A 27,365-nucleotide genomic window follows, 5' to 3' on the forward strand; every position below is an offset into this window, starting at 1 on the left:
GATAGTCTTTGGTGGGTCAGCGTGAACTCAATGGGCCGAATGGCCTGCTTCCACACTGTAGAGATTCTGATTGGAGGGTGGGAGATGGAATGAGGCAGCCCTTTGTTTCAGGAGTGCGTGGGGGGAGAATGAGTCTAGGTGTCAGTTGGGATGCAAGTTTGCCATTGACCCAGAGTGAGTGCCTCCAACAACCCCCCTCATACACTTCCTGGGCCCAAAGATAAGTGAGGCAATTACTAGCCCAACTGTGTTTCTATCTGCCCAGGAGTAGTTTGATAAGGTGAACCATTGCTGTCTCTGTTCACCACCTCCCCTCCCACCCCTGCACCCCTCCCCCCACCATGTCTTTTCAACTCCTTCCCCTGAGGACTTGCAAGAAAGGGAACTCTCTCTCTCTCTCTCTCTCTCTGACCTGCTAAGCTCGTTTATACCTTTCCTAAGGTGAGCTGCTGTGATCTTAAGCTAACACCAGAGCCTTGCTACAATGTATTTGCATTGAGGGGCTTTTCTGGTATGGTGGTGGTGTCCTTTCCTCTGGAATCAGCAGTCCTGTGTTCAAATCCTGCCTGCTCTGTAGGTGTTTCTGAACAGGTTATTTAAATTCACAAAAAAAAATTCTCAAATCAATTGTTTACTGAAAGTTGAAGGTTTTGCTGCGAGTCATTAGAACTGTTGTCCTGGAGTATGTTAAACACCCTTTCCACTAACTGCACAATCCAGGCCAACCAAGCTTGTTTGATAAAACAATACACAAAGCCCTGTAATTTTCCCTTGCAATTATCTGCTGTATTTCTGCAGTGGCAATGCATGTTCAGGTAAGTTGGTCCAGAATTGGGCTTAGCACAGCTTTAATGGTAGCTTAGCAAATCTATTTCTGTACACTATTGAAAGCTTGTGATGCTCCATGCAACATTCCAAGGAAAGTGAACTTCGCAGGTAAAAGCAGTAACTGCTCCCAACACAGCATTCCAATTAAATTAACTGCTTTGCTTCAAATTGCATTTAAGACTTGACTTGCGTAATATTCATTACTCATGGATCTCTTCTGTTCTGCTGTAAAATGTTTTGTATTTAAGCTGATCCTGGTTACCTTTCACAACCACAGAACTTCACATTGTTCTGAAAGCACCCGAATATTAGTTTCTGTTGTCATACAGCAATATATGGCAGTCAATGGGTGAATACTCGAGGTAAAGTAGCTATAGCCCCATTGGATTGTAGGGGTGTTTCTCTCGTTAGAGAGACAGCTATTGGTGAGGGTCACCACACTTCTGACAATGAGTGAGGTTGAGAAGGCATTGTTTCCATGGTGACCCCAGTCAATGTGGGAATCGAACCCACTGCTATAGGTGTCACTCCGCCTTGCAAACCAGCCAACTGACCCCGATAGCAACGTGGTATGATCAATACTGCTTGCGGTTTGTTGAGAGATGTGTTCGACCAGGATGCCAGACAGAATTCTCTCTTCCCTTGTTCTTCCAACAGTGACTTGGGATCTTTTTGTTTCTGTTTGCTTTAGGGGCAACCAGTGGCATTGCGGTAACATCATTGGGTACAGAATTGGCTAGCCCATAGACAGGGCGATAGTTGATAGAAAGTATTCAGCCTGAAGCTTGGTGACCCGTGGTGTTCCACAGGGATCGGTTCTCCACTCTTCGTGATTTTGATAAATGACCTTAGATGTGCAAGTGGAAGTGTGGGTTAGTAAGTTTGCTGATGACATGAAGGTTGGTGGAGTTATGGATAGTGAGGAGGGCTGTTCTCAGTCGCAACAGGACACTGACAGGATGCGGAGCTGGGTTGAGAAGTGGCAGATAGAGTTCAACCTGGAAAAGTATGAAGTGATTCATTTTGGAAGATCGAATTTGAATGCAGATTATAGGGTTATAGGGAGGATTCTGACTGTGTGGAGGAGCAGTGTGTTTGGGTCCACGTCCATAGATCCCTCCAAGTTGCCACTCAAGCTGAGAGAGCTGTTAAGGCATTTGGTGCATAGGCTTTCATTAGCAGGGAATTGCATTTTAAGGGCTGCAAGGTTATGCTGCAGCTCTACAAAGCACTCGGGATATTGTATTCTGTTCTGGTCTCCTCCGTATAGGAATAATATGGAAGTTTTAGAGAGTGCAGGGGAAGTTCAAATTAGCAGCTGGTGAAATCTTGAATTCGATTCTAATAAATCTGGGGTTGATTCAGAGCTAGATGTGAAAAGCTGTAATTGTGTAAACTAATGTGAATAAAACACTGGTTCACTATTCCCGCCTAATCCGGCCTATATGTGACTCCAAACCTGCAGCAATGTGATTTGCTCTTACCCTGTCCTCTGAAATGGCCAAGCAAGCCGTTCCTTGCACAGGCAGCTAGGGAGTGCTTTAGAAATGCTGGCCTTGCCATCAGTGCCCACATCTCCTGGAAAAACTAAAAGGCAAGCAAGGGTGCACCCAAGCATAAAGGAGCCCTTGGTTTAAGATCTCCCAAAGGTTGGCACCTCTAACAGTGCTGCACTCCTTGATGTTGAGGTTTTGACCTGTTTGTGTTCAGATCTCTGGAGTCTGACATCCCACAACTTAACTCTATATACAACAGCTACATTGAGTCATAGTGTGTGTTCTAATCCTAATATAAGGATGTGTGGACAAGTTGAGAACACCCCACCATCCGAACAGTGTGGAGGAGAAGCCTTGAATGACTCCCTCCAAAAAATCTGCCTTTTAAAGCTTTGTATAAAAACGCAAGAGATTGCAGTTGACTAGTCTAACTCTCGCCAACCATGTGATTCTTAACAATTCATTCGCCTCGCCCCCTTTGGTCTCTGCATCAACCTTGAATCGGTTCCGAAGTGAGTGTACAAACAGTAGTGGTGCTTAAATATTTAAGACAGTCCATTCAACTTCTCTACACTTGTCCAACTTGATTTCCACTTTATCAATTGAACATCTCCTTTGACCTTCCCCTTCCCACCTTAAATGCATGCCCCTAGTATTAGACACTTCAACTCTGGTGGGATTGGGGGTGGGGGGGTAGAGGGAAGAGAGATTCTGACCATCTACTGTATCTCTGCACCATTTTGTATCATTTTACAGACCTCTACCAAGTCTCCCTTCTGCCTGTCACTCCGTAGGAGAAAACTCCTGTTTGTCCTCCCTTTGCCTTCCCTTACTTTCTCCACAACCACCTGATGAAGGAGCAGCGCTCCAAATGCTTGTGCTTCCAAATAAACCTGTTGGACTATAACCTGGTGTTGTGATTTTTAACTATGTCCATCCCAGTCCAACACTGGCATCTCCAAATCCTTACTTTCTGAAGTAGCCTTCAGGCATCAGAAGTCTGCTATTGCGAGATTTTGGAAGTTCTCTATTTAACCTCATGACACTTAATTGCTGGAGAAATTCAGTGGGTCTGGCAGCATCTGTGAAGAGAAAGTGTTTGTGTTTCAGGGCCAGTGACCCTTCTTCTGAAGTTTTCTTCAGTAGTTGCTGTTTTTATTTCAGATTTCCAGCATCTGCAGCACTTTTTTTTTATTTTGTAACATTGACTTAAGTTGTGTTCAACTGGTTATTACCTCACTGTATTGTTAAGTACTAGCGCTCATTGTTGTGACTTGTTTAATTCCATTAATGTCTTTTTAACCCCCCACACAGGGATATGAAGGTTCACTGATCAAGCTAACATCAAAACAGGTAAACCTCTCTTTTTCACAATAAGCAACCGAGATGTGGAATGTTTTGCATGCCTGATAGCTTTTTTTTTTAGGATTTGAATATACATTTTAAATCTGAATTGAATCATTGTTCTGGAATGAGTTGTCACTATCTTGTATTAAATCCCTCTGAGGAGTAACATCAATGAGACTGGATACTCTTATTGTAGTGTAATGTATCATTCCAAGTTAATCTTTACTGCATTTTAAGAGACTATTTTGTTTGTGGAAAACACATTACACCACTGCCCCAAGTTTTCCCTTCCCTTCCTTTCCAGTTTTTGGAAAGGGATGGACGATTTCTGGTAAGCAACAAAAATGGAAGTAGCTGCTAAAGCTCGGCAGGTCTGGCAGCATCTGTGGAGAGAAAGCAGCATTAATATTTGGGTCCAGTCAACCTTCCTCAAACCTGGTCACAGGACCCAAAATGGTGATTTCTCTCTGCATATGCTGCCAGACCTGAGCCTTTCCAGCCATTTCTGATTTCTATCAACTGTTCTTTTTAAATTTTTTTTTGGTAAGTGGATGGCTTATATAGGAAACTTACTAATCCCAAAACACATCCAGGGGTTAACAGAAATATAGAGACTGCCAACTGAAATGAGTGGAGGTGTAACAAGGTGGGGCAAGTTCATCTGTTTATAGACCGTTAAAAATCTCTCGACACCAGGTTATAGTCAAACAGGTTTAATTGGAAGCACACTAGCTTTCGGAGCGACGCTCCTTCATCAGGTGATAGGGGAGGGGGGGCTTAGTCGAAAGCTAGTGTGCTTCCAATTAAACCTGTTGGACTATAACCTGGTATTGTGATTTTTAACTGTGTGCACCCCAGTCCAACACCGGCATCTCAAAATCATGTTTATACACCAGCATTGTTGAGTTGGAGATGCCAGTGTAGATTTTAAGGTGTTTTTTTTTGGAACATTGTGGTTTGGTGGGTTAATATTGCACAAGCTGGCAATTTATGGGAAGGAACTGTAGCTGTGTGGTTCATTGTTTGAACAGCGTTACAAATGTAAGAATTTTTCACCAGGTTCAGCCATTTGCTGTTTCACTGAATATTTCACTATAATGTACATCTTATACCCTAATAAAACAATGTTAGTGACAATTAAATGCTTGAAAGTGCCCTTAACGTTACTACTAAGCTGAATTAGAGCAATTTAAGTATCTCTTAAATTTGCTTAAAGTTGAATTTCACAATATTTGAACTAAAATTACACTTGTTCTCAACTGTCATAAACTGTTGTTTGTACCTTTTTGGCAGCACCAATAAGCCACTGGATTGTATTTTTATCTAACGTGGTTCATTGAATGTAGTTTACCCTTTTGATCTTAAAGCTAAATGCTTTTTTTTAAAAAGCATATCTTTGTAATTATTTTCTCTTGATGTGATTACTCTAGGTTTTAACTGTACTGGGACTCCACTTAGGTGTAGTGTGGTACTTAAAAGTTAATGAATGTGTGACCTTTCTTTGACCCCAGAAATCCACAGGGGGTCTCTGCCACTCATTTACGATCCTGGTGAATTGAACAATTAGGCAACAGAACTGCACACGCTTAGGAACCTGGAAATTATTTCTTGAGTTTACATTCTTGAATGTTGGGCATTGACTGACTAGTTTACAGCAGAGAGCTGTGTACTGAACCAGTCAGTTGTGTAGCTGGGCAGGTAGAGGTAATGGCCTGGAGTTTCTGCTAGACTCTGTTAATTATTTTGCCACAGTTTGACCAAACACCGCACTAAAGTTTTTTGGGGGAATGGGGAAGGCAGTCAGTGAGTGTTGAATTAGTGAGCAAGTCTAGTTTCTCCATGCCATTTGCATGGGTCTGCCTTCAAACTGCTAGAAATAACTAAAATTCTGTCTGTCTCTGTCTGTCTCCTTTTTTCCCCCCCCACCCATGCCTTCAGAACAAATCGCTAATATTGTGTAGTCTGAGAGATAGCATCGTTAATAGAGAGCTGGTACAAGACATGGAGACTCATTAACCTTGTGTAGATCTAGTTTGTGTATATAGCATCTGTGTGGATAAAGGAGGTGTAACATAAAATGAGGCAAGTTCACCCAGAGGTTTATGGACAAGGATTATTGAGTTTGAGATGCCAATGTAGATTTTTAAAGGTGTATTAGGGCATTGTGGTTTAGGGGTTGATATCCCACAAATTGGGAATTTTTGGGAAGGAGCGGTAGATGTGTGGGTCAGTGTTTGAACAGCTTTGCAAATCTAAGAACTTTTGACCAGGTTCAGCCATTTGCTGTTCCTGCTGTAAACTAGCTTACTGCAGAATCACCTAAGATGGAAGATTTTTGCGCCCACTTCCAACCGGGGTCCCTCTGAGGAAGGGATCTAGCCCCAGGCTGAACCATCATTTGAGATTTCATCTGTTTTGAGAATCTTTGGGGAGTCTCTTTTCAAAAGCAAAAGCTGTTTCTGATGCCAGGACATCGTATTAGTAACTGAAAGGGTTAAATGAATCATGAGCTCCACCCATCAGGGTGTAAAGAGCAGTTCTTGGGAGGAGCTACATTTTCTGGATTAACTGTAGTGTCTCTCTCTCTATCCTGGGATCTCAAGGCAGCAATTAAGCACCTTGTCATGAACCTTTTCTTGTTTAACAACGTCATGGCCTGCTTCTGTTTGTATGACTATCGTTCCCCCTTTGATATCAGTAACTTGGATAATACTCATTAAAAAGTATTGGTAGCTTTGAATCTGTCCAAGGCTTCTCAGATGGTACTGATATATACAAGGGTGCATACTGTTAGGGCTTTGGAAGTGTTAATCCTTTGGGTGCAGTGAGCGTCACTCACTAGTGTTGAGGTGGTGGTAGGATTTGGGGGAAGGTGATGGCCTAGTGGTGTTATTGCTTGACTATTAATCTAGATACTGTCCTCGGATCAATCCCTGGGGGCCCCACAGCCAGGGACAATACCCAGGTTCAAATCCCATCTTGCCAAGATGGTGGCGTTTAAATTCAGCAAAGTATCTGGGGGGGAAAAGCTCACCTGGATTCACTAATGCTCTTCAGGGAAGGAAATTTGCCATCCTTATCTGTCCGGTCTACATGGGACTCCAGATTCTCAGCAATATTGTTGAGACTCGACCATCCTCAGGGTAATCACAGATGGCTAATGAATGGCTGGCCTGGCCAATGACTTCCCTGTCCCATGAACTAATCGCTTTTAAAAAAAAAAGCGCGTGAGATTGAGAGGCATTCCTGAATCTGGATCCTCCAAACTGTTTGTAATGTAAAGACTGACCTGTGTAACCTAACAAGTCGTTGCAGAGATGCAATAAACTGCATCCTGCTTACTTGCCAAGACTACTTGTTAAATCAGAAGGGGATGCCTTCACACACCTAACAACACTTCAATACACAAGGCACCTTTTTATCTGTTAAAGTTGCTATATACAGAGGTAACTTTCAAATAGTTCTGTGGTGATCACTTAGTTTGCTTTCTTCATTCATAGGATGAGGGAGTCACAGGCTAGGCCAGCATTTATTGCCCATCCCTAATTGCCCAGAGGGTGGTTAAGGGTCAACCACATTGCTGTGGGTCTGGAGTCACACGTAGGCCAGACCAGGTAAGGATGGCAGTTTCCTTCCCTAAAGGGCATTAGTGAACCCAGTTGGGTCTTTCCCAACTATCGACAATGGATTATGGTTGTTGGACTCTTTTTAATTCCAGATTTTTGTTGAATTCATTCCACCATCTGCTGTGGTGGGATTTGAACCTGGGACTCGAGAACATGATCTGGGTCTCTGAATTAACAAACCGGCGATAATACCGCTAGGCCGTCGCCTCCCCATGTTGTGAACTAATCATCTTGGGCCAGAGCTCCAATTAAAAATACTTGTTTGGGTGGGGGTGGTGGTGTGATATCCCACATTCAGCTGTATTTCACTGCAATCGCTTTTTAAATAATACCTAGGAATATTTTTGAAACAAAATCCCTTGAATTGCATTCTGGTTTTAGTCTAGTTGCATCTTGAAAGCTGAAGGTGAGTAGAAATCTGTAAGCTAACGCAGTCAATGCTTTAAATCGTTCTCTTGGCCTGTTTCCAAAGAGAACGACTGAATAATGTAATAAAATTTGGAATATGCCCTTGTTTTGAGGAGCTTTCATTTGGAGATTTTAATAGCAATTAGCAATGTTGGATTGCCCAACATTATAAATATTGTGGCTGTCGTTTTCAATGGCAAGGAATATACACTCCATCTTGAAGTTCAAAAGCACTTTTTTTATTGTAGTAATTTGATTCTTTTTCCACGTTAAATGCAAAGAAACTATTGCATTTCATATGGGCTGCAGTGGTACAGGAAGGCAGCTCATCTTCGATAGGGCAATAAATACTGGTTCAGCCAGTGACATCCATGCCCCTTGGGTGAATAAAGAGATCTACTGGCTGACTTTTTGGTGCGCTCATGTTTCCAAGTAACGCACTGGCAGTTTTGCACTAATATTGGCAAAGATTGTGTGCAAATGATTTTGGTGCCAACTGTACCCTATTTTGCCTCTAGTGCCACCAGCCACTGCTCTCAGACTTGCGAGGGACAAAGGCTGACAAAGCATCAGGAACCATTGTTGCCCTGAAGGGAGAAGTTGAAATTCGTCTACATTTAAACGCTGATTACTTTGCCTTCACCTATGCAAGTGGAAAAGTTTTTTAAATGCGTGGAATTTGCACATTCTTCCCGTGTCTGCGTGGGTTTCCTCTGGGTGCTCTGGTTTCCTCCCACAGTCCAAAGATGTGCAGGTCCGGTGAATTGGCCATGCTAAATTGCCCATAGTGTTAGGTAAGGGGTAAACGTAGGGGTATGGGTGGGTTGCGGGTCGGTGTGGACTTGTTGGGCCGAAGGGCCTGTTTCCACACTCTAAGTAATCTAATCTGGAGGAAGTAAGACTTTATTTTCTAAGTCATCTGATGGAGTGATGCTCCGAAAGCTTGTGTGCTTCCAATTAAACCTGTTGGACTATAACCTGGTTTTGTGATTTTTAACTTTGTACATTCCAGTCCAACACCGTCTCCAAATCAGAAGTAATGTTGGCAATGTTCAGTTCAGGTCAGCTACCTCGCTGTTCTAAATGTTTAATTTCTTATTTCAAGCTTCTGCATTGTTTTGGTTTGTCTTTTTTTTTAAACAACCATCTAATGGGACAAGTAGTGTGACTAGCTCATCTTACTTTCTGACCAGGATAAGCTCTATTGAGGGCAGCAAGTTTCACATTGACAATCTAAATGGAGTCTTCCTGACTCCGGTATCTGACTTCAATATCATTCTGCAAACAGGTTGCTAAAGTAGCTAGGATCCAGTAAGTGAGGCAAAACATCTACTGAGCAAATTGCAGCATTGCGTTCTGAAGCCTAATCTACTCTTTTTAAATTCCTAGAAGTGGCGCTTGATTTTGAGTAAGACTGCTCAATCTCCGAACAACAGAGGATGTTATCATTGCACAGGCCGGTGCTAACTTTGTCTAACAGAAGTCTCCGGTTTCTCCAGAGAACGGAGTTGCAGTTTGGGACAGCACCTGTTTGCTGCTGTAAAACAGTTTCTTTGTAGAAGTCTGTCACGAGTCTTGAAACACATTGGACCACTACTTCAAAATTATAAATAAGCACTTTCCTTCTGGATTCTTTCTGTTGCAAAAAGATCAGTCAAATGGACATAGAATCTACTGAAGGAGCTGGACAAGAAATTGGAACTTGTTAAATGAGCAATCATTTTCTGAAGCAAACACGACTCCTGTTTCACCCTCTTGGTGTCCTATGATGGATTACTCCTAATTAGGAGGAAGCATTAAGTTGGTACAAATTGCTAACAATCTTGATGCTTTACAGCCTTTAAGGTACAGAGCCAGTAAAGCAGCTAAAGGATATATCCAAGCACTGGTTTTACTTGTAGAAATACTGGGTCAAAACCTCCATTTTGATAAATGCGCCAACTTGCATAAAGGTCTTGTGACCCAAATGACTATGACAATGAAGGATTTAAATACTGGAGCAGGGACATCTTGCTGCAAACATACAGGGGCCTCCTGAGATGACACCTGGTGTGCAGTCTTGATGGCTTTTATCTAAGGATATTCTTGGAGTGCAGCCATATTTTACGAGACTGATTTGCAAGATGGCAGGACTGAGCTATAAAGAGACTAAGTCAGTTAAGACTATTCACTGGCGTTTACAAAGTTGGGGGATCTCAAATCTGTAAAATTCTAGCAGGACTAGACAGGGCTTCTCATTGACTGGGGAGTCTGGAGCTAGGCATCGCAGTCTAAGGGTGTGGGCAATTTGGAACAGATGTGGAAAAATTTCTTCCAGAGCCTTTGGAATTATCAGTCAACAGTTGAGGTCAAAACATTGATTTCTCTCAATGAGAGAGGTATAGTTTTTCCAGAGCTAAAGGGATTAATGGGTTTGGGGTGAAAGCAGGAACAGGGTGCTGAGCTGGATGTTCAGTGCATGGTGGAGCAGGCTTGAAGATCCGAGTGACCTATTTCTACATGTGAATCCTTCCCTAAGCAGATGTGCAAGAGCAGCTATTTTTTCCTTTGAGTTTGAAATGTCAAAATCCTAGCCTTGTAAACTAGCTACATGGATCAGGCTGCTTGATTTAAATGAAGTTCAATTGCATTGAATACTTTTTAAAAACATGGTATTTTCCTGATTTTCTTCTGGCCATTAAACAGCGAAAGGTCTTTAGTGTTGTTTGTAGCAAATCACAAGATCTCTAATTCACAAAAACAATCCATTGTTTTGTACCAGAAATGGAATCTCACTTAATATTTCTCAATGGAAAAGTACATTTGGCTTTTGGAAATTTTGATCAAGAATAATTTGCTAGAATAGGTTTTTCATTTGAAGAATCCGCAAACACCACTGTAACTTAGTCAATGGTTTGCTCGATTTTTGATTTGTTTAATTGCATTTTTGAAATCGTGCCCGGCTTCAAGTGAATGCGAACATCTCTCAGCAGCTGATGAATTTTTCTGGTTTTTAATGTGCACACACAAGCTTAACCTGGCTGCCAAATGAAGTGTTTAAAGTTGAATCATTCCTGGTTTAGGGACATTGGAATTTCTTCATCCTAGAAATGAGGAGGCCCTTAGCCCTCCAGTCTGCTCCATCTGTCAATAGGGTCATGGCTGACTATTCCTCATGTCCACTCTTTCCAGCTTTTTTCCTAGAATTCTTGGTTCCCTGACTGATCAAGTATCTATCCATCTTAGCCCTAAATGTACATGAGGGCTCTGCCCCTACACTTTCTGCAGAGAGAAGTTCCAAAGGCAGTCGCTTCTCCAAAGAAATTCCTTCCCACCTCTGTCTTAAATTGGCTCCTCTTTAATTTTGAAACTGCATCCGCTGGTCCTGGACTCTATCCCGTGAAGTAAAACATCCCTCTCAGTATTTACCCTGTCAATGCCTCATGAGTCCTATTCTAAGGAGAGTCCGACCGAACATGTTAGCTTTAGCTTGTAGTCTCTCCCATACCTAGTGAACCTTCTCTGACCTGCCTCCAATTGAATAATATCATAAATTAAAAGGGCCAAAACTGTTTGCAGTACTCCCAGATGTCCGTCACTGAGCCAACATTTTTCAGTGTGTTTGTGACATTCCTGCTCTTACAGATTTATTTTTTGCTTATGAAATATTTATACACTACTCTTGGCCCTACAGTGATGCTTCAGTGTAAAAGTAGGTTCTTCAAATTCCAGGCTTTGAACCTTACAACTCCAGGCAAGATGACCGCTGCGGCTAAGTCAATTCGCCTCTGAATCTGGACCTAATCTTGCAGCCTTGATGCATTTAAATTGCTCGCTATTGTCAGGGCATCAATGTATGTTTCTCTGGAATGCTAGAACTAGAATTGATCCAAGTGCCTCCTAGCCACCACTTGTTTAAATTGGTGGACTGAATTGAAATTGAAGCATAAAAGCCAACTTGTAGTTGATTAAACTATAGTAACATGCCTGAGGTTGAATTGATTTTAGCTGAACTGCTGTTACCAAATGAGCAAGGCAAGCAATCCACAAACATATAAATCTGTTTCTACTGCAAGGTTGTTAACCAATTACTTAGTTGACTGACTAGCACATGTTCAGTAACTAGTGTTGGATTGGTTTTTAAGTTGTGCTGTCATCCTTTCCCTTTGATTCTGGATCTGATTATTCACCCTGCGGTATTTTTCTGGCAAACTTGGATTTGTGCTGAAGTTGTGCCTGTGAAGTGTCAATCTCCGACCACTGTGACTTCATATCATTGTAACTCTGTTCTGCTCTAACACAGTTGTGTTCTCATGCAATCCTGTGTTATAAGAAAATCGTGCAATAGCAGCACGATGTAAACTAATGGGGCCAGAATTGCATTATAACCAATACGTACGTGTTGTAAAGTTCATGTGTTGGGGACCGCGTCCCCAGTTTGTCAAATTTTAGTGGATTTGCATTCCCAAAATGTGCATTAATAGCAGAACATCCTGTACCTGTCAATAAACTCCAATGGTGGCTCTCCTCAAGTCTTGCCCCTATGCTGTTCATGCCAGGTAGGGTGTAACAGTGCAGATGATCAGTGCTGATCCACTGTCATTGCAGTGATCTGGGAAGGGCTGAAGTTAAGGTGGCTTCCTTGGAGTACTGTACTGTGCCAACTTATGGTTCGCAAAGTTCCTCTCCTTGTCCAGCTTAACCATCTCTTGCTTAGGGTCCATTATTTTGAGGATAAAAGTGACCACGATCTCTGAATTGCAACCTGAGCAGTGAACAACTTGAGCATGATCAATGAGATAAAAGATAATCGTGGTTCAAAGATTGGTGTAGGAGAAACTGGTCCAAGTTCATGGGACGTTCCCCCTCCCCCAGTCCTAGTGGGATGTTCTGATGGGATGGCTCCACCTGAGTTATGCTGGGGCCAGAGTTCTGGTGAACTGCAGGGCTTTAAACTAAATAGGGGCTTCAGATGCATGGAACAAGTTAGAGTTTGATAACTCTGGCTCAGTTTCAAGAGTTAAGACAGATTCTTAACTTCTGCCATAGTCTAAGTTCAGGGACAACTATGAGAAGGGGAGCAGTCAAAGCAGGATTGAGGGTGTTGTACCTAAAATGCATGCAGTATGTGAAATGAGGTAAATGAGCTTGTGGCACAGATTGCAATTGAAAATGCAGTGTTGTTGGTATCCATAGAGACATGGCTGCAAAAGGATCAGGGCTGGGAACTAGGTATTCATGAATGTGTCCTATCAAAAGGGTAGGCTGGGTAGAGAGGCCAGGATTGCCTTATTTATAGGTAGTGGAATTAAATCAATAACGAGAAGTGATGTAGAGTTGGAAGGCATAGAAGCTGTGGGTGGAGTGGGCTGGGGAAGGGACAGGGGGAGGAAAACTCCCCAATGGGTGTTCTGTACAGGCCTCCGAGCAGTAATCACGGTGTGGGCAAGAAAATAAATCGGCTAGAAAAGGCATGCCAAGAAAGGTACTATTACAATAATCCTGGGGGGTCTTCGATACCTAGATACACTACAAATTGGATTTTCCCCAATGTGTATCAAGGAATTTCTGGCTTGTCGTCAAGATAGGTTTTTGTGGTTGAGCCAGCTAGGCAATAAATGCACGTCAAATCCAGAACAATGAGGCAGACTTATGGAGCTTAGTGAAGGAACCCCCAAGGGGGCAGTGACCACAACATGATATAATTCACTCCACAGTTTAATGGAGAAGCTGGATTCAGGTGTAACGGTATTACATTTGTGTAAAAAGAATAACAGTGAGGGAGGAGCTGGTTAGTCTGCAGCTCATTGCTGCAACAAGCTGTGGAGCCAAGTTATTGAGTGTATTTAAGACTGAGCTTATTGATTAGTAGGGGGATCAAGGGTTATGGGGACAAGGCATATCAGCCATGTTCAAATAGTGGAGTATACTCAATGGGCTGAATGGCTATGTCTTGTGTTCTTATGATCTGCAATTGCTCTTTCTGCTGCAAAAGAGGAGCTGAGGCCTGAGGAGATCAACCATGATCTGACAGCATGGCAGGGTGGGATCATGGGGCTGAATGGCCTCCATCTCCTTCTTAGGAATTTTTCTTATGGGCTCTGCTTTATTTGCCAACATTTGATTGGGCTATAATTTCTTCAAATGGGAAATATTAGTACCTAGACCCCACAGAATATTATAGGTAAATTTCAGCGTCATAAAGTGGTAGAAATGCTGGAGTCAAGAAAGAGATGGTGGAGAAAAGAACTTCTGTTCTAAATTGACCTACCTTTCACCAGAACACACTTTTTGGCATCATTGACTAGAAATATTTAACTCTGTTCACTTCTCTGCAGATGTAGTTACACTTGTACTGGTTTGAGTTGCCAATTTTTGGTGCCTTCAGTATGTGGCTTTTGTATTATGTGTATTTGCTCTCAATGTCACATGTACCTTGCATTTCTACCCATAAGGCACTTCTTTCAAGGACTTTTTACCGCAGACACTTGAAGGTTTGTCTCCAAGGTCTTAAGCCTATTGGGTAGGAGATGCAGGGTAATCCTTTCAATATAGAAATAGTGGCAGCAACTCAGCAGATCTGGCGGTATCTTGTTTTGAAACCTGATTCACATAAAGGGTCTTGCTTTGAAGTGGCTGTTTTGGGGGCTCTTGTCGTGCAGTGGTCAGGTGGCCTAGAAGAGCTGGGATCAAACCCTACCCACTCCAGAGGGGAGTTGCAGCATTTCTGAACAGGATGTTCACAGAATTTGAAGTGGCTGTTCAGGGTGGCATCAAAGTGCTTGTTGGAAATCTAACCACTCTAGTTTTTGAAGACTGGTGAGTTAAATTAACATCTTCCATGCAAAACATCGGAGGTACAGATTGAAAGGCACGTCACCATTGAAATCATCTCATTCTTCTCTGGGGTTTGTTGGTTACTAAACAAATACAGATCCTTTATTTGGCTTCATATCCTTATGACTGCAGTAAGCTTGTACCCTACCCAGAATAATTGACACTTTCTGCCAGTAAATGTGAGAATTTCCAAATTATACTGTTCAGCAACTTTTGTAAACAATGTCCAGCGCTTGCATGTTAACATAGTCCATGACTGGGCTCGGTTTGATTCATAGTGGTGAGTATACAATTGAACAAAATGGTCTAAAACCCGGTGCAAATATTCATTTATTTTTAAAACCACACAGCAAAGCAATTAGCACCAAAGAATAACAATCCAGCAGTATTCTCTCAATGATTAATGTCCACAAATATCTCCAGTGAAGTCATCAGTTGCCTGATTTGTTAATTGTGTAATGGCTGTTTTGCGCAGTCTGGGAATTTGGAAAACATTTTCTCACTTCTTGACCAGCTAATGTTGCCAAATGTCACAAGCCTTTGTATTGTCTACCTCCTCCTTCCATTCCCACTTTTTATAGACGATATTGAAAGCATCGCACTTGCTAAAATACTAAAGGGGATGGTGGTATTAATAGAAATCCTTGTCTGCAGAAAGGGACGTTATTAAGAGGAGTGAAGAAGCAGTGTTTAATTATTTGTAAAGCTCTTGATGGCCTGTGGGTGTTTCTACAGCAAAGTTGGGCGGTAGGATAAATTCTGCCTAAATAGAAAGCCAGTAGAAGAACTAAGAAATAAAAACCTGATTTGATCCATAGATGCTCGGGACCAAACCCCCTCAATATATTTTACGGTAGCCTAGACCCAATGTTACCTTAAAGGGAAATGTGAAGTGCCCTGATCCTGATGTGATGTGATGCGACTGGTCAAACTTGATGTAAGCAAACACAATTTACGTAAACACTGTAGTTAAAATGCAACCAAAACAAAAGAATTTAGAATAACTAGCTATTGGAAAACTAAACAGAATAGTACAGTACCTGTTACTAATTAGCTGTTCCAATACAGTAACATCCCATAAACACTCCCCTTGGGGTAAAGTCAAACTCTGACGCAGGTTTTCTCAGTTTTCCAATTCAGGAGGGAAAAATCATTCCGAGAGCACAGCAGTTAGGAAACACTCGCTGAAGCTTCCAAATCTTTGAGACCCCAAAATCTTCTGTTTGAATCTTAACCTAAAAAAGTGTTTTTAAACTAGAAAGCCTGGGTGTGAGAGCTGGCCCAACCCAGGCTGCTTCCAAATTAGAGAAGCTTTGGGGGTTTTTAATTTCTTTACTCAGACAGCTTTGTCTCTGCCTTACAACCTCTCTCCAAAATGAAAAGGGCAAAATAATATTCATTTGCTATCACTTTTTAAGATATTGGACACTAAGACAACTAGTTCTCACAAGTGGTAGGATGTTTTTCTATTTCATCTAATTTTCCAGGTTTGAATCCTTCATCTGGTCATGTGAAATCCCTTTCTTTTGGTGAAATCTCCTAAACTTTCAAGATATCTTTAAGACCTGGCTTGCCCTGACCATGTATCTAAAAGTAAGCCCTCAACTGAACATAACCAAATTTAGTTTGGGGAGCTAGATGGCTATAAAAAATGTCTAATTATTCAGAGTGGGAAATGTTGATCCGCAAGATTGCGTGGATCATGTCACTGTCTGCATAACTATTTTGGAAATATGGAATTTGGCAGTAACATTGACAATTGTTCATCTCCATAAAATTGTTTTAATTGGTGTAAAGGAAGATTTGAAAAAAGTGCAGGAAGACTAATTGGATGAGTGCCCAACCAGCAGATCAAACTAGAGCTCTGTAATTGCGAGCGGTGATGGATACTTTTGGAAACACCAGACCCAAAGGGTCATTAACTTCATCTTACTGTCCAGCCCACTACAAGTGCAAAAGGTGAGGTTGAAGCCTTTGTAAATATTTTGAGCCGTGTGGGGTTTGGATGATTTGTCTTCAGTCCGTCTCTCTAGGTAGTGTTTGATTTTCAGGCCAAATATGGTTGAGCCCATGGTCCCCAAAGCCTTGTTATGCCCAAATGAAATGTTGACTTACGCTCGAGAGCTAATGGGGCTAGTAAGCTGGTCAAGTATAGCTAGAATCTAACATTGCAAAATTGGGAAATAAACAGATTTCCCCCGACCACCATGAAAGAGAAACTGTAGATTTGCCTGCAAGCTGCACACCGTCCTGATTTTGGTGCAGCAATATTGGCCCTTTAGTATCTCGGTCAGAGTTTAGGAAATCCCTCTTAATAGCAATATGGGGTCCCTAATGAAGGGCCTTCGGTTAAGGCAGGCTCACCACCTCACTTTGTGAGGATTATTAGGGATGGACAAGAAATGGTGGTCTAAACAGCAATGCCCATGTCCCATGGAGTTTTTTTGTTTTGTTTTATGCTTGTTTTTGTTTGTATTCAGCTAGCACTATTTGGCTGTAAGCCTCATTTTGACCTTAGGATTCCAACTTGTAACATTTTTGGACTAAAAGTTTGTGGGTGGGGTGGGAGGTTGGACAGGGACAGAACATACACTAAAGTCGGAGCTTAGTAAAGTCCACTTAAAATCACAAGCAAACCAAGAACTGCGTTGATGGTGTACACAATGCTGCCACTGAGCATCTGGTTGGAGGATGGGGATGGTAGTGGGTATGGTGTCAATCAGACTTTGCGTTTGGATGATATGGAGCTGGTAATGTTGGTGCTGACCCATCCAGACAAATGTGGAGTATTCCATTACACTCCTGGCTTATGCCTTGTCATTGGATCTAAATTGTAGATAGGTGCAGAACTGAAAGTGGGGTGCTCCCAGCATCAGCAAATACCTGGGGTTGAGTTTCTCCTCTTGCTTCCATCTGCCCTCAATGATTTATTTGCTACTTTACCTCTATATAAACTGGTTCTTGACTCTTGTCTTTTGAAAGTCTTCTAATGGCACTTATTGCAATAGTGGGGGATAGAGATCACAATGTGAACCTTTGTATTGTCACAGTTCTGTCTGTCTCTCACTGTCTGACTCTGCCATCACCCTATCTTTGTGAGTCTACGTTTACTGCCTGGCCTGGCTGTCAATGTTTCCCTCATTCAAATCTATAAACTTCTGATATCTACTGAAGTTCTGATCTTCTGTGTGCTAGTTTGCCTCATAATTTCATCTTCAGTTCTCTATCCAGCCTATTGCTGTCTTTCTACACTTACCTCCTAATGGTCTTGTGAACAAGACCATAAACCTCATGTTGGGACTTCTGTCCAAGATTGATGTATCCCAGCGTGTAAGTCTTGTTGAACAAGTCAAACTAGATTTCATATTAACGTTTTTATTTACTGAGCAGTTTCAGTGGTTGAGCGTTTATCACCTAGAGAATTAAGAGTTCAGTGATCCAAATTCTGATGAGGTTGCTAGACTCATCATTCTCTTTCCCAGAGATGCTGCCAGATTGCAGTTCCTCCAGCATTTTGCTTTTGGTTTCAGATAATGGACATCTGCAGTTCTTCTGCTTTTCTCCATCCCTGGTTACCATTGATCATGGTGAGCCACCTTGAAACACTGAAGTCCATGTCCTGTGTATCCCCAAAGCTGAAGGGAGTTCCAGGATTTTGCCCCAATGATAATGGAGTGATCGTATAGTTCCACATCACAATGGTGAGTTGTTTGGAAGGGAGTTTGCAGGTGGTGTAGCTAACCATCAGTTGCCCTTGTCCTCTGAGGTGGTAGTGGTTACTGGTTTGGCAGGTGATGTTGAAGGAGCTTTGAGTTGCTACAGGGCAGCTTGCAAATGATGTACACTATCACCACTGTCAGTGGTGATAGATGGGGTGGGAGAAAGTAAGGTCTGCAGACACTGAAGAGCCGGAGATTGAATGTATGGCACTGGAAAGGCATAGCTGGTCAGGCAGCATCCAAGGAGCAGGAGAGTTGCCGAATCAGGCGTAAGCCCTTCAGGAATGTGGATGGGATAAATGGATGGGGATAGGTGGATGCAGCTGGGGGTTGATGTCATGGGTCAAAGCTGAGGGTGGAATGGATAGGTGGGAAGGAAGATACAGGGCAGTTCAAGATAGCGGTGCTGAGTTGGAGGGTTAGATCTAGGATGAGGTGGCAGGAGGTGAGATGAGGAAACTAGTGAAATCTATTGCTGTCCAGTTGGATGGTCCTAAGACCAAGATGAGGCGTTCTTCCTCCAGGCATTAGGTGGCTAGGATTTAGTAGTGGAGGTGACCCAGGATGTGCATGTCCTTGGCGAAGTGGGAGGAGAGTTGACGTGATACCAAATGTGTTGATAAATGGGGTGCCAATCAATTGGGCTGCTTTGTTGTGGATGGAATTGAGCATATTGTTTTGTAGGAGCTGCACTCATTCAGGCAAATAGGGGGAGTATTCTGTCATACTCTTGACTTGGGCCTTGTAGACAGTGGACAGAAACTGGGGAAATGGGCACAGATCCTGCTTAAAATTGCATTCAAGTTCTGAACTACTTCTAAAACCATGACATGGATTGACATTGTAGCCACATGCTGTTGTTTTGGTAAACATGAATAAAGGTTCTTGAAGTTGAGGAAGGCAGATTGACCAGTTGGTGTGGGAACCCCTGCTCTTCAGAGGGTCACGAACCTCTTGCAAGTTAGTTGGAGCCATCTTGTTTAAAAAAATTAACCTGCATTAATCCTTCTGTTATACCAAGGTGTGGACTATCTTAGAACCAGTCAAATACGGTTGTGATAGCAACTGAACTGATGGAGTGAAGGATCTGTGAGTAGTTTTATCTGCTTCTGGGATTGGAGCGGAGCTAAAATGCTGACCAAAGGCAGTAGCATTCTGACTGAGCGTGTTTGCTTGGTTTGCATCTCCTGGGCTTGAGCGATCAGCTGACAATACAGTCAATAGGGAAAGAGTCACTGCCAGTAGAACAGGCAGCAGGGATTGATGTCATTTTTGACATGCTGTTTTCCTAATCCTGAATATTATTGACAGTAAAGTTTAACGCCACATATCTGAGCTTTGGGTACCTACACACACTCCCACACCTAGAAAAAGGAATGGGAGTTTGATCAAAATGGAAGAGCTGACCCGTGTGAGCTCCTGGATGGTTTGAACAAGGCCTTCAGCCTGTCAGCAGGAGACTGTCCACTGGGTCCTAGGGGTCAAGTCATGGTCTTCCCTTCTACTTAAATTCAGCCGGATGTTCAAGCCTTGCTCTGTAAAGGTCACTGAGCTGCTGACTTAGTGACCTTTACATATACCTATAGGCATACCACATAATGGCATACCATTATGTGGTATGCCTATAGTGCTGTACATAGGAAGTTTGGGAAGCCTTCACTTCGGTCAAGTTTTGATTCATTTTGCCAAATAATTGGAACAAGTGAATGGCCACTGAGCAAACTGGTGTTTGTCCTGTCTTAAAGAACATTTGTTCACTTCAGGAGATATTAAAAGGACTTGCCTTAACTCCGTGATCTTTTTGGTTTTATGTCTCTATGGATTCTTCTGTTCTGGGTGGTGTTAGGGCATTAATTCCTGAGATCCTAACCATGTGCAAAGCTCTTAAACTGGCGGAGCCTTTTTTTTACACTTTTCTCCATCCCATGTGGATCAATGAAATAATCCTGTAGATGGGATGGAAAACAGTATCGTTTTCCTTGCACTGTTCAATCATCCTATGATCTTTTGGTATTAATTGTTTGTACTGCGCACCTTTTCACTTAGGTACATGACAATAATACATCAAATTTAAGTAATGATTCTGGACTAACTTCTCCAGTTTTGGGGGGAGCAAGATAAGATGAAAGTCATTTGGTCTGACAAAGATGTGAACTGGAGTTGACTTGTTAGCTGTTTGTTGGGATAATTTTTCCAGTTGAAGCCTGCCTATACCTAGATTAGGCTGCTGTCAACCTGTGGTTTCCTGTTACTAAGCTGCTACACTTTCTGATGGACAAACACGCATAGATGATTTGGATAAATTCCCTGCAATAAATTGTTGTTCCTGGTCTGCGTTATTGATGTTACATAGAGAAGAGACATGATCTGTTTTAAACTGTTTATTGCATAGTATTTAATAGCTAGTTACATGAATGACTTGAGAAATTTTTAGACTTGCTTGAGTGGTGAAATGAAGCTTAGCAGATAACTGCTTGCAACTGGGAGCTAACTTCTCCCAGGAATAGTCTTAAAGATCCCTCTACCCTGATTATTTCATTTGTCGGTTACCCCTTTTTAGGTACTTTCTTATAGAAATATAATGGTTTGAAAATCTTCATTGACATGCACAAACAGTACAGCTTAATGTACTCCACTGAATGTGAATGGGGCACATTGCAGATTCTCTCTAGTCCCATAGTATCTGTGGAGGGTACTTTGGGTGAGTGACCTGGGATATCAGTGTTTAAATATCTCCCTCTCTGCAGATGCAGACTCTCTCTTTCTCATTTCCTCATTTCCGCCATCGAGTGTTTCCCTTCAGTCTCCTTCAGCGTTTCTGTTCTTTGGCGAAAGCTGGAGGGTGAGGGAGTGGGAAGAATAATTGTATGTAAGCAGGGCGAGGCTGCACAAATTGCAATTTCACTTCCTAAAATTACTTGGAAAACCTATTTTACTTGCAACTTCTGGTTTTAAATAAATGTAGCTTTGACAGATGGGACTTCAAACCTCTATTATTGCACCTACCTGGCAAAGAGTTGACTTTAGTCTTCAGGTTTTGCAGTTCCATGTGAAAACCAGGTTATAACTAACATATAGACTATATAACTAGACTTTTGATTTCAACTCACTGAAAACTAGAAGCCGTTTAACACTCAACTAATCTGCATGTAACTTGCATTTTAAATTTCCAGCATAAGTTACCTGACGCACTTTGTTTCCCCTCTTTTTTTTCCAGCCAGTTGGCTTTGTTACATTTGACAGCAGAGTGGGAGCAGAAGCAGCGAAGAATGCATTAAATGTAAGTACTGTACAGTGTGTGACTGCATCCCATTTTAATGGGTACATTCACAATTCAAGAAGGAAAAGACTAATGTATTTCTTGCTTTCCATTTTTGGTGTACTGCTGGCAAACAAATTAATTTGCCTGGCTTCCCACAAGAAGTAAAACGGTAACTTCCCTCCAGTGTTTATTAGAATGTCTTGAGGTTTTTGTTAAAATCTTCTGCTATAAGATGTTGCTGCAGATGCAGGCCATTCAGCCCATCTCATCTCCTTTCTTCCCACACTTTTTTTGTTGTTTCAATCAGCGTCTTGATGTCCTAACACTCATGAAGGGGTGGGGCTTGAACCCTGGCTTTGACCATATTTGTACAACTCCTTAAGGGCATACAGAGGAATCCCGATTATTTGAAGGACACGGGTGGGCAGTGTTTCGATCAGTTAATCGAATTCCAGATAATCAAATGTCGGATAACATAGTTTAGCCAAACATTCGGATCTTGAAATTTCACTGGATAATCAAGGTTGCAGTGTACTGTTATGATATTTACGTAGGAATTGGAAGCGGGAGTAGGCACTTCAGACTCTCGAGCCCACTCCCTCATTTAACATCGTCGCTAATCTTCTCCTGGTCTGAACTCCACTCTCCTGTCTGCTTCCTATAAGTCCCTTCAGTGTAAATGTTCAGTTTTTGTTGTGATCCAGTCTGGCCAGTGCGAACCTAATTGCTGTTGCCCAGGGACTTGGTGTAGCCTCTGAGGATCTAGCAGGTGTTGAACTGAGCAGATTGTCGTGTTCGGCCCCTGCTCCCATTAGTCTTTTGACTGAGGCTGACGTATTGGCAGTGGAAGTTGAAGGATGACTTCCTCCAGGCCTTCCTGGCTGCTGGCCAGGATTCGTGTGGTGATTAGATTGCAGCGTAGACTGTTGCTGAATTTCCCTGTAACTTCCCTGGAACAATCTCCCCAGTAAATGTCATTTGTTGAAAATGTAACTGCTGTGTTTGCACCTCGAAATAACTAGCTGATATGAGAATCTTTGCGGGAAGATCGTACAGCGCAAGAGACTAATGGACAAGTCCTCAGATTAGTCATTCTCTTATCCTTTTTACAAAGCCCAAATCCCAACAAATATTGATCCAATTTTCTTTTATTGAATCATCTGTTTTGATCCTTTTTTAGGCGATCTGTTCCTGACTTGCAGCATTAATCTTTTTCTTTCTCTCTCTCATTTGGTCATTTCTGATTCTTTAAATTTTATATTCATCTGGGCTACCATCCAATGCACTGGAAACCGCTTGTACTCTTGCTATCCAAATTCTTTGTAACCTTTTTGAACACCTACCATTCTAATGAGTGATTTCAACTTCTATCATTTTTTTTTCCCACATTGACAGAAGTTCTTCATATCTGGTACCACTTCTAGTAAATCTCCTCTGTATCCAGACTGTGATATTCTTTTTTTTGATCTGGGAGTTTTGAGACACCTTGTTTGAGTCCTAATGTTCCTTTATTTCAAGCAGTAGTTGCCATTTGTTCTCAACTGTGAGCTTTTAGGCTTAAAGACCTGGGCGATTCTTATTGTAGCATTTTATTGGTCTTGCTCCCATGTCCCATATTCTCATCTCTGCCCTCCTGGATCCTGGAAATCACCTGATAGACTCACTTATCTTCCTCTGCAGCAAGGCAGGCAGCACACAGATTCATAGAGGTACAGTATAGAAACAGACCCTTTAGTCCAACTTGACCATGTGACCAGATATCCTAAATTAACCTAGTCCCATTTGCCAGCATTTGGGCCATATCCCTTGAAGCCCCCCCTCCCCCTCATTCATGTCCCCATTGAGATGCCTTTTTAAATATCCTTTGCGTACCTCATTCCATACGCACACCACCCTCTGTGTGAAAAAGTTGCTTCTTCTGGGTTCCTTAAATCTTTTCCCTTTCACCTTAAACCTATGCCCTCTAGGTTGGGACTCCCACAACCTGGGGGCAAAGACCTTGTATGTTAACTCTTTCCACACCCCTTGTGATTTTATAAACCTCTAAGGCCATCCCTCTGCCTCTGATATTCCAGCCTGTTCAGCCTCTCCCTGTAGCTCAGACCCTCCAACCCTGCAACACCCTTAAATCTTTTCTGAACGCTTTTCAAGTTTCACAGTATCTCCAATAGGAGGGAGACCAGAATTGCACACAGTATTCCAAAAGTGGCCTAACCAATGTCCTGTACAGCTGCAACATGACCCCTCCACTCCTGTACTCGATGCACTGACCAATAAAGACAAGCATCCCAAACTACTCCTTCGCTATCCTATCTGCTAGTCCACTTTAAGGAGCTGTGAGCCTGCACTCCAAGGTATCTATTCAGCAACTGTCCCTAGGACCTTACTCATGTGCATAAATCCCACCTTGATTTGCCTTTGCAAAATGCAGCACCTCACCATTTACCTAAATTCAACTCCATCTGCCACTCCTCAGCCCATTGGCCCATCTAATTAAGATCCTGTTGTACTCTGAAGTAATCTTCTTTGTTGAATATACTGCTGGTCACAGGGCTCTAATCTGAAAAGCAACCCTCCACCACCACCACCACCTCCTTTCAAGCCAGTTCTGTATCCAAGTGGCCAGTTCTCCCTCCATTCCATGTGACCTAACCTTGCTAACCAGTCTCCCAAGGGGAACCTTGTTTAAATGTCTTACTGAAGTCCATGTAGATCACATCCACTGCTCTGACCACCTCAATCCTCTTTGTTACCAGTTCAAAAATCTGTGCAGTTTGCTTTCAGGTCCAGAGGTACTTTTGGGTGCTCCTCCAAGCCAATTATTGTACAAGTCCCTTTTTTAGAAATGGAATGGCATTGCCCTTAGTTAAACTTGCAAGCTGATTTATTGCTTCCCACGCCTCCCTTCTCAGGAATGAACAAAGCACAATTCCCTTTACATTGACTTTTGATCTTGTTAATGTGGAGAGACACTGATAATAGACATGGCCAGTTCCATCCTTCTCTGCTCCTGTCATAACTTGGAATGTTTTGTTGTGTTAAGTGTTTTACGTAACTACCAGGTCAGATTTTGAATGAAGGAAGTAACATTTCAGATATTGTCAGTGATTCGGACCTGTTAACCTATGGCCCATTTTAAAAAAGAATATGAAGCACAAAGTGCTCCGGTTCTTGCGTGCTAAATTGTGGCAGAGTCTGAACATATCACTGACATCTAGCCTCTATCCTTGGTATGAGCTGCTTGCCATTTTTGCCTTGGCATTTTACAGAAATCAATACGGAGTTTAACTTCCGAACGTTCCCTCTGATATTCCATTGGAACTCTCACCCTGGCTATCCTGTTTGACTTTCTGCTCTGCTGAGAGCAGGGTCATACATTTTCTCCTTTTCCATGTCCTAGCATTTGCACCTATTTTACATCTGTGTCCTTTACCACCCACTTTGTCTCTTGCTCTGGGAATCCTCCATCTGTTTCAATTTCTCCTGGACCTTTCCAGAGAAGAGTCTTAGCCTCTCCATTTTCTTTCCCCACAGATATTGACAGACTTCTTATCTTGTCCTAGAGTGTTTTATTTAAAAATAGATTTCCCTTGATTTTTAAATTGTGGCAACGCAGAATTTTTCTTGACTGTATCTTTTGTCCAGCTTTTAGTGTAGGTGAACCTCTCGTTTGATCATGACCCACCACCATTTTCATTTGCCCCATGGGTAGACAACTCCGTTGTGCGTGGGGTCTACTGGTGGTGTTTTCAGAATGTTGTAATCTATTCTCAAGACTCCTTGTTGCTACAGAAGTGGGCATTGATGGGGACTCTTGTGAAACACTTCGCACTAAGCAAATGTAGTCTGACAACTGAACAAGGATTACCAATGTAACAGTGTGGCTAAGTGGGAAATTCAAATGAGAAGCAATGTTCATTGAATCCCGTCAGTATGGAAATAGGCCATTTACCCAACAAGTCCACACTGACCCTCAGTATCCCATCAGACCCACTCCCCTACTTGTCTGTGCTTACCCCTGACTAATGCACCTAGCTTACACATCCCTGACCACTCCATGCAATTTAGCATGGCCAACACCTGGCCACATCTTTAGATTGAGAGAGGAAACCCATGCAGACACAGAATATGCAAACTCTACACAAGTAGTCGCCTGAGGGCTGGAATCGAACCCAGGTCCCTAGCAGCAGTGTTAACCACTGAGCGCTGTGCCAGTGTTCTATTTGTTACTGTTCAATGTACATTTAGCTTCTGCCATTGGATTCGATGCAAAGTGGGAGTTGTCAACACAACACAACTCTCAAACTTTTTAAGTCTGTTTGTGCGCAGCTTTCAAGTAGCATTACAATCGTCAATATAATCATTTTCTAACTTCCTTAGGAAGGAGTACCTGTTTGTTTACTGAGCACATCTGGATATTATGTCGGCCAGAGGCTTTCTGAATACAATTGCCAATTTGCTAAGAATCAACCTGTTACTTTGGCTCCTGACCTATATCAGGTTGCTATTCCAACCTCCCCCTCTCTCTTGAGTGCTTCACTGGAATGCAGCGTTTGTTTTGATTTTTGACCTCTGGATGGAAACTAAAGGCTAATAAAAAGGAATCGTGTGCATCGTTCTTGTGGCCAACTTTCCTGGAACTCCAGAGCTGTAGGTTGTTTGAGCTGCTTTTCTCTGCGCTAATCCCAAAGCAGTCAGTCAGCTGTGAAGGGTTTAGTGCAACATGCATCTAGCAAATCATTTTTCAGTGTGCCGTCATTTTGGGCATCCCCTCAAATCAGTTTTTCTTGGTATGTCTCTGCCCACCACAATGTTATAAGGCTGCATGCGCACACTGCTACGATATTTTGACTTGGATCAGAAGTGATCTCTGATCTCATGCCACCAGCATTATGGGTCATCTTGATATCTTCACATCTGATTTGAATGCCTCCAGGCACAAAGGGGATGAAGAACAAACTGCTTGCAACCATCAGTGTCTCAATCATTTCTCCAGGAAAGGCTCGACAAGCAAGGAATTTAGCCAGCATCCTGTTCTATTAGGATCTACAATCTCAACCTGTAGAGTATTTTAGGTGGTAAAGGCAATTCTTTGACCAGACTCTCATTGTTTCAAGAGGGTGATAATTTGCTTGCTTGAATTACAAGTTTTAATTGAATTTGCTCTGTCCATTTCTGTTTATTTTACAGAATGTTGACTTGAGAATATCGCCTAAGTTGTAGGAATAGTCCATTTTGGATGCTTTTGATTGACATCTTGAGAAGCTTTTTAAAAATGTGCTCAGTTGCAAATTGGTTTAGCTTAATGCAACTCTGCCATTGGTATAAATGGAGTGGGCCCTCCCTTGTATTGATATTGATAAAACTGGCCTTCAGTTGGCATATCCCACTGGTTTGAGGTTCAGCTCCAAACCAAATGTGGTACATAACTTCCTAATCCTCCTCATAATCTAGTTTATCTATTTAACCTCCTGTTTTAATACCTTTTTAGAATGTGCTGTCTGAAATGTGGGTAATTTCTCTCTTTTTAGAGAAAAAGAATGTTCTATGGTAATATGTGATCTTGGAGGGAAATCCTTTTGTCTTTGATACGCACGTGTCTAATTTTACAACTCCTGATGTGGATTTGCATTCTCAAGCTTTTGGAGTGCAGTTCCTTCACCAGGTGAAGGTGCACAGCTCTGGAAACCTGAGATTTCAAATAAACTTGCCTAACTATAACCTGTGACTTCTGACTTGATCCACCCCAGTCCAACACTGGCACCCCCACATTATAGATTTGAACTGTCAAACTCCAAAAGTTCAAAGTTGCTATTGGGTTTGGAGGTTTAATGAAGTTGATGATTTGAGACGCTGTGCTTGT

At 42.3% G+C, this 27,365-nt stretch overlaps 1 protein-coding gene across 1 annotated transcript in view; it reads left to right on the plus strand.

The window, feature by feature from the left end:
* LOC132834808 (RNA-binding protein with multiple splicing 2) overlaps positions 1–27,365 on the plus strand; it is a 113,174-nt gene that overhangs the window by 51,724 nt on the left and 34,085 nt on the right. Inside the window, exons 3-4 of the mRNA XM_060853856.1 lie at positions 3,639–3,677; positions 21,458–21,520. Coding sequence (XP_060709839.1) covers positions 3,639–3,677; positions 21,458–21,520 — 102 coding nt within the window. The remainder of the gene's footprint in view (positions 1–3,638; positions 3,678–21,457; positions 21,521–27,365) is intronic.

This window comes from Hemiscyllium ocellatum, chromosome 42 (genome assembly GCF_020745735.1).
Source record: "Hemiscyllium ocellatum isolate sHemOce1 chromosome 42, sHemOce1.pat.X.cur, whole genome shotgun sequence".
NCBI lineage: Eukaryota > Metazoa > Chordata > Chondrichthyes > Orectolobiformes > Hemiscylliidae > Hemiscyllium > Hemiscyllium ocellatum.